This window comes from Drosophila montana, unplaced genomic scaffold (genome assembly GCF_035044405.1).
Source record: "Drosophila montana isolate Dmon_TW-CO22-7 unplaced genomic scaffold, ASM3504440v1 contig_1_1, whole genome shotgun sequence".
In the NCBI taxonomy this organism is placed as follows: domain Eukaryota; kingdom Metazoa; phylum Arthropoda; class Insecta; order Diptera; family Drosophilidae; genus Drosophila; species Drosophila montana.
In genome coordinates this window covers 698,549-706,485 of record NW_026996920.1, presented here as the reverse complement: position 1 = coordinate 706,485, position 7,937 = coordinate 698,549, and the positions used below count along the sequence as shown (strand labels likewise).

At 40.5% G+C, this 7,937-nt stretch overlaps 1 protein-coding gene across 2 annotated transcripts; it reads left to right on the top strand.

Moving 5' to 3' along the window:
* Nucleotides 1–291: 291 nt before the first annotated feature.
* nht (no hitter) lies at nt 292–2,399 on the top strand. 2 transcript variants are annotated; one of them, XM_064679283.1, is made up of 3 exons: nt 292–383; nt 1,402–1,875; nt 1,948–2,399. In XM_064679283.1, exons 2-3 carry the CDS (start codon nt 1,421–1,423, stop codon nt 2,234–2,236), a joined length of 744 nt encoding a protein of 247 aa, XP_064535353.1. In that variant the 5' UTR covers nt 292–383; nt 1,402–1,420; the 3' UTR covers nt 2,237–2,399. The 2 variants fall into 2 exon arrangements, with proteins under 2 accessions (XP_064535353.1, XP_064535352.1); XM_064679282.1 differs by having other exon boundaries at nt 348–475.
* Nucleotides 2,400–7,937: the final 5,538 nt, after the last annotated feature.

Here is a 7,937-nt window from a genome sequence, read left to right as displayed (position 1 = left end):
TCGGGCTATATCGTTGTCAGATGCAAATAAAATGTTGCTGCTATGTAAGGAACATAGTAAAAATTTAAAATACCAAGTTTAATAATACATAAACTACGTGGCAGCTAGGCATATGATGCAGTTGTCCGATCTGAAAGACAGACATATTCAAAATTTCATGACGGCAGCTGAAGGTAAGAGATGGTCGAGTTGACTTATCACGATTATAAACACTTTCTGAGGTTGGAGGCATCCCCGCCTAAGCACACATTTCATGAAAAAGTTAAAATAACTATTACAAGGGTATACAAAGTAGTGTTGAAAAATGCCAACGGCTAGAGTCAGAGTAAAATTGCTTTGCCATTAGAGTTTTTATACATTTTTTAAGTGATTAGAAACAAAAGGTAATATTTTTAATTCTTGCTATTTTCAATTTATGCACACCAAATATAAAATAAGAATAAGACTGCGCACCTTGCATAGGCGAAGAACTTGGGTAAGTAACCCGCAGCTACCCTCATGAAAGTTGGCCCAACGCACAGAAGACTTGAAACAAAAATAATTAAAAAAGAAAATGCATAATTAGGTCAACGCCTCGTAGCTGGCACTGCGACGGCACGCGTAATGAACCTGTTCGGGAGCAGAGCGACTCGTCCGGGCGACAGACGGCGGCGACATTAGCGACAAAGGCGAAACACATGAGCCGTCGGCTCCGGTGGCACCTTGACCAGAATTTCTAATAAATTTCTAGCTAGGGGTAACAACATGTCAAAACACAGGCGAGCACAGGTAATGCCTGGCTTAATATGCGCCCAAGCACCCTCATAGACACGACTCTCGACTGACTCGACTGGACTGGACCGTCCTTTTGGGCACCGAAAGTCAGTGGTGCGCGGAAATGTGCAGGACGGGCGAGACCTGAGACTTGCGTCGTGCGACGTGCGACAGACGAGTGTCGCGCGCCGTTGTTTAATATCCGCTTACCCCGACCGGTCGGTCGGTCGATCGGTGGGTCGTTTGTCCTAGTTCTAGCATTCCATCATGCTCACAATTTGAATAATTAGTCGCTCGTGCCACCAGCACGCCAGAAACTCCAGTCACTAGCACCAGCACCAGCACCACCACCACCACCAACCACCTTCCTGTCGCATTCCTGTGCACTTTGCATAACATGTCCTCGCTCCTGTTGCAGATGTGTGGGCAGGTTGAGTGCACAGTGCACTGGAGAGGAACAAGTGCTGTTGCGCGAGTGGGCAGTGTTGCGGTCACTGATCGTGCACTCGACCGGTAAGGATCATGCTGGCATATGTTGCCTTCTATTATGCACTTGAACATAGCAAAGGTGCAGACGCGTGCCATGGGCATAGCTTTGCACTGGGCAGCTGCTTTGTGGAACTTACAAGTTGTGTTTCTCTTTGGCAGATATTTGTCGGGGTGGAACATGTCCAGCTATCCCATTGAAGTGCCCATGCAGCCCTACGCTGGCAGGCTGCTCATCATTGAGCATCTCATTGTGCCCGACATCAGCGATGACCAAAGGCAAGGCTCGGGCAAGAAGGCAATTGTGGGACCCAAATTTTCGGACATGCCACGTCCATCGTTCTTTGAGCCAAAGGTTATTGAAAAGACACTGCTCAAGTATTGCATTCTAGAAGGCATTTCTAAAGATTTCAAGGACGAGCTCGTGGATGCGCTTCTTTCAGCCGTGGAGACGTACTTGAAGTACCTGGTGCGGACCGTCATCGAGCTATGCGAACATCGCTCGGGCAACAATCTCTATAACGATCCGCGTTGCGTGGTGCAGCATAATATGCGCACCACAATGATGTTTCTCAACGATCGCGAGGTGGCCGACTATGGCTGTTCGGATGACGATTCCGCCTACGGGCACCGCAGGTAGTCTAGATATAGATAGAGTTTCATATTTATTCCATTTTGATATGATAACAATTCCAACAATTCCAACAGGCGCTGGATGAAACTGCAGCGCAATCGCACCAACAACTCGGGTGAAAACGAAATGCGTCTGGAGTCCACGAATAGTACGGCTCTCATGGCGTTGGGCGCACGGAAACCAATCGGTCCTGGTGGTGCTGGAGGTCAGCTAACATCTGGAGCTGCTCAGCCGCCGCAGCGTTCGTTCATCATACGCATCAAGCACATGAACGTGAAGGATATTATACAGTTCATGGAGGAGGAGAAGCGCTACAACAAGTCAAAGCTGCTCTACGATGCCTATTTGACGTACAAGTGGTAGAGCAGGAGGACAGGCAGAGACAGTGAGAGAGTGGGATAGAGGGGGGATTAGACGTGTCTCTGGGCTGCTTGGCACACACGCGCGTTACGATTCCAATTACAGCCATATTCAGTCAGTTCAATGAACTTCCTTTCAAATAAATCAGAACAAAAGCCCAAGGAAACAGGTGGTGTGTCCTTTGTTCAATCAGCTGCTGCTGCTGTTGCTGCTGCTATTGCTGTTGCACTTGGCATTTCAATGGAGCTCCATAAAAATTCATTTATTCTACCCATGCACTTTGAACTTTTGTGCACTGATTGCAGACGCAGACGGGGACGACGACGACGACAACGACAACGACGACGACGCCGACAACGCGGAGGAGTACTTAAAGGAATATCCGGCCGGCAACGTTAACCCAGACAGGAAGCATATGCGCATGCGCTAGTCGCCAACTGTCGGCGTCGTCGCTTTGGAGGAGGAAACGTGATCTTATCGTGCCGCTCATTATGTTAAGTGCTGGCAATAAAATCAAAGCGCGGCTTAGGGCGACACAATCATCTACGCGTCTCCAATTGAACTTCAATTGAAGCCGTGCGCCAAGTCTCACTTCGAAATTGGGCGCTCACGTAACCCTTGGACGGGGCATGGACGGGCATGCGTGCGGTTCGTGCTGTGGCCACCAATTGTAGTAGCATTAATTTTCGTGTAATTGATGGCATTTTGGATTAAGTAACGAGTCACCATTCCACATATCTAATTAGAAATTATCTACGCAGTTTTGTAGTGAGTTAAGAAATAGAGCTAGGCCTGAACACAATTAGCATATCAGAAATTATAGTCTATAAAAATAAGAAGCTTGGTATAAAAATTATGAAATGCTCAAAAGGCTCTAGGATGTCTTAGACGTGAGCCATAGGGCTCTAAAGTAACTAAATCCTATACTTAATATTATAATAATATATTAATATATTAATATTCTTTTTAGAATTCGATTCCTACTAGGCTGAAGTAAAAGCAAAACTTCATCAAAAAATAATCTGAAACAGTCTAACTTAACTTAGTAATAATAAATTTAATTTAAAAATACTCTTTAAACGTGTTATTTCTAAAAGAACAGAATGTAGCCATTTCAGTTCATTGGCATTTTATTACGAAATCCCTAACTCCCTCTGTGATATAAAAGACGTCTACATTTTCCTGCTTCAAGTGTCTTTTCTTAAGGATGATGATTAGTTAAATATATTATAAGTCGGGTATTTTTAATAAGTGCATTCAAATTGTTACGAAGTTTTAATCATATTTTATAGCATACTTATTTTCAATTTTTTTTTCTATACAATATTACAAGGTAGGCCTGCATAGTCATATGAAAACTGTACTTTTGAGGCAGTCTGAATAGTTCTGTTGTTAGATAATCATTCAGTTAATGTCTAAACAAATTTCGAGTGCGTCTATTTTTATTATTTTTTTTTGACACACCTGTCGGCAAAGCTACCCACCCCTATGCTAGACCCCTAGCCCTGTTGCAGGCTTAGCTCCTGCATATGCATACATCGTATCCCTTTTTAAGGACCCTCTCCCAGCTGCTCGACGCTCGCTTGCCCACTTATCGGGCGCTTGTGCCGTCAGGCGTTAACTTGACAGGTAGACAGGAAAAGTTCGAGATACACACAACATGCCCCCTTATGTTGAAACCACCCCCAACTAAACCATCGCCACTTGAGTATAGATCACTTTTCCGGCCGGAAGAAGGCGACTCGCTAGTATGCAAGGTGTATTTGCATAGCACAACCTCACGCTGGGCAGGAAGCCGAATGCCAGCACACACACACACAGATAACTATTGATACACCCCAAACCTAAGCACTCGACAACGTTCCGTTAGGGCGCACCTCGTTCGCAATGTATGTGTGTGTGTGTATTATGATATCTGAGTGTTTGTATAAGAGCAACAACAAAGAGTTGCTTTTGTATTTGGAAAATGTTGCACCTTTTTTGCATAAGGTCGTCGCCTGTTCTGCCCTGGTCTGTGCTCCGTTCCGATCGCCGAAGTCTTTATAAAGTAGCAGCTGTGCCAATACTCCGATCGCTGGGCTATAAAAGTGTGAAGCACCTTTTCATATGCTCATGTGTTCATTTGTTTGCATTGGCCCGGATAAACCTTACGGGAATTGTGTGTATTGATTGCTGCTCGTCTCCCATTTTATCTGTTGCTCATATTTACACACTTGTGGCCCGATAAGGTGCCCATTAAGCACATGAAAACATCTTTCCTGTCGTCTAGTTACATATTTTTTTTAGCTTACACAGGCATTGACTGGACTATCTGAAGGCGTTTCAATTTGTCGAAAGCTATTTACAGCACAAACTTGCCACACATTGTGCTACATTTCGTGCAACGCGAATAACGGGGGAATATTTCCAACAACTTGTAATGAGTCGAAAATAAATATTCCTTAGAATAAGCCTAGTGATTCAGAGCATATATTTCATGGTTTACGAGAAAGTGTGTCTATCAATTTAAATCTGTTTATATTGTAATTCTAGTAAGATTTTATTACTTTTTTGATTTTAAATAAAAATTGTGACACAATTTATTTAAAAAAGATTTTATGGAAATTGCAAAATATATTTATAATAAATAAACTAAAAATAATAAAAAATTATCAATAAATAATGATTGAAAAACTATAAGAAATTAAAAAGCGGAATAGGAAAGATTTGATGTTGCGTTGGGCTTGACGGATTCTTAGGAATAAGATTAGAATGGATCTATGTAAAGATTAACAACATATTTAATCTTTGGCATTTACATAATATCTTAAGATTAGAATGTAAAATACTTTGGTAAAGCTTTAATGTTTCTACTTTCATAAATAAAATTTGGAAGAAACATCAAGTTAACTCCCAATATGAATGAAGTGCACGTTTAAATTTCGAAGGCCATAAAAGTTTAAAAGAAATGCAACAGCATATTCCTTTAATCAAAATAAAAAAAATTATTTAATTATTATTTATGTATCGAAGGCCACGACACCAGCCCTCTAATGTGATAAACACATTGCTAATGTCAGGAAGATATAGGAAGGTTTCTTGTACAACTTGATGCCAAAGTTAAGAAATCTGTTTTAAACATATGTTAAGCTGTACAAACTTAGAAACTAGCTATAAAATTTTATTAAAAATATTTTTATGGTATTTGGACAGTAAAATGATTTTAGTGGGATTTAGATATAAGGGTAACATATAAGCTGGAGCAAACAAAAATGTAAAGTTCGATTAGGTTCTATAAAATGATAGTATGATTAGTCGTAGTGTTTAATGGGATATTTTTCTCTTATGCGTTTAAATTGATTTTTCAGTGCTTTCAAAAGTTCGTTTTCGTTAGTTAATAAAATTAAGCTCCTCCCATGGACATGTTAAGTTTCACTTGCTGATGCAATTTGCTTCCTCATAAAATATCAGCTCCGTTTCTAATCTGCGGCATATGCTCCGCCTAGACGCGACTGGTCGCTGGCCACCACTAGGCACTCACAAAGGAGCCATAAAAAACTATCGACACGTAACGATTTGTGCCGCTCCAGACACGCTGCTGCTGGTGTAGCTGCTGTTGCTCCGACTGTTGCGTATTACGGCGTCTTACAGCGAAACCAAAATCCGTGCACAGCCCCCAAAGACAATATTTATGGCTTTATTAACTTCAAAACGCAACAGCAGCAGCAGCAGCCGGCAACAGCGGCAACAAAGTGTTAAGCCCGGCCAAGGCGATGAAGTTGTGTAAATGAAATTAATCTTCAATAGACACAGGGCAATAAACGTACGGCAGAAGGCGTCCCATACACATGCATACATGTGTGCGCATATATACCCCAACCCCAACCCCAACCCCAGCCCAACCGCTGGCGACTGCCATTAGTCATTAAACAATTTTCCACTGAAGCGGCCGCAACTTCAACTCCAGCAACTCCAGCGGCAACTACAGCATCGGCTGCTGCGTATTTTGTCAGGTGTCATAAAAACCGAATTTATTGCGCATGCGCAGCCCGATGTTCCTCCAATATGAGAAGCGTCTGTACGTGGCGCATTTTGTTACAGATTGTATGTATTTTTTTTTTTCAGTTTTATTATTTAATTTTGTTTGCTGCAGGATTATAAATCATGATGCGTGCGAGTTAAGGTGACAGCACTTTAGGGCACATAAACACACAAAAACCTGAGCAGGTTGCTGGAATGTTAATTAAATGGAGCGAGAAGTGTGCAAGGAGATTTACCTTGACCATATGGCTAAAACTGCCAGGCAGTGAGATAAGTCTGACTACATATATAACTGGTTCACATTCGAAGGGATGCCCACTCAGTGACTTGCTTATACCCAGCAGATATATGTATAAAATATATGACAACATTTTTATATTTAGTGAACTTAAATAAAAGCTTAAAGCTAGCGGAACAAACAGAGATATGTTTAATAAAATGTTGCAATCTTTTAGATTCCATTTATCCTGTATAATTGGATATATCCATTTAAAGCAAATAAGAATGATTTAGAAGTTCTCGAATGCTTATACTTAGAGAATCCACACAAATATGCTGTGTCTTTAGCTCTTATAAGATCTGCGACTTGCACATGATTTCGATATCGATATTTATTGTTTGCAAGCGGGGCAAGCTATAGGCTATAAAAAGACCTACGTATTCATACATACGGACAGACAGACGGATATCAGGGTGTATATATAAATATGTAAGGGGTCTTAATAACTTATTAACATTTAAGGTAAATTGTCCATTATTTGGAGTGAGCCAATAAATATAATATAAATTTGGGAATTTTCATGAAAAATGGGATCAATGAATTTGAAAGCTCCCAACTACGAAATACTTTACTCTACTCTTTCCTAAGAAAGGTGCCTTGGTTTCTAAAAGCAGAGAGTCAGACTTTACATTTTATCAATATAATCAATAAATAATTATACTACTAATAGTACAAATTCTTTTGTTATCAATATATTTTAAAAACAGGAGTTTTATGTACTTTTTGAATTGCTTGCCATGGGTATTTTCTGGGTATTTTGTAATTATAATTGATATATCATATATCACATACATCACATATCAAAGAGGAAATTTGAATATGGTTCATAAAGTGTATGCACATTTTTTAGTCTAATTGGAGCTCTACGTGCATAAGACTACATTTGCATATCTTGATTTCTCACAAGAAAATATACATATGAACATACGAACATTTCGAATTCTACCATATTTTTGAACGCAGTTAACTGACTAACGTCAACTTCGCTTAAATTAGAGTGTCTACCCAAAGGCCCATTTATATAAAAGCAGTTTTCAATCACTAACTATACTCAGAAATGCGAAGATATAAAAATAAGCTTGTAAAAAGGAAAAATAAAATCATACAGTGCGAAATTCACACGCTCTCGCCTGCGGGTGTTCTCTTGGCAATCGTACAGAAAGGGCACGTAACATGCTCGAATGTGTGTGTGTGCCGTGTGCTGCACTTGTTCCCACAAATTCCAAGGCATAGGCAATTTCCATGAAGCAAACAACAAGCAAAAATTTCACACTCTTGCATACAAAAGCAATGAGCCAAAAAGCAGAAAACCAAAAAATTGAAAATAAAAACTGAAAAAAAAAACGAGTAAAAGGCTCTAATTGGAAATGCCCGACAAAAAAATACCCTGAACTCAGCGCCCGG

What these genes read in the sequence shown, in the direction of transcription:
- nht (XM_064679283.1), top strand. Translation starts at nt 1,421, where the DNA reads ATGTCCAGCTATCCCATTGAAGTGCCCATGCAGCCCTACGCTGGCAGG. An exon ending in TCCGCCTACGGGCACCGCAG is followed by an intron (nt 1,876 to 1,947) that starts GTAGTCTAGATA and finishes CAATTCCAACAG; the next exon opens with GCGCTGGATGAAACTGCAGC.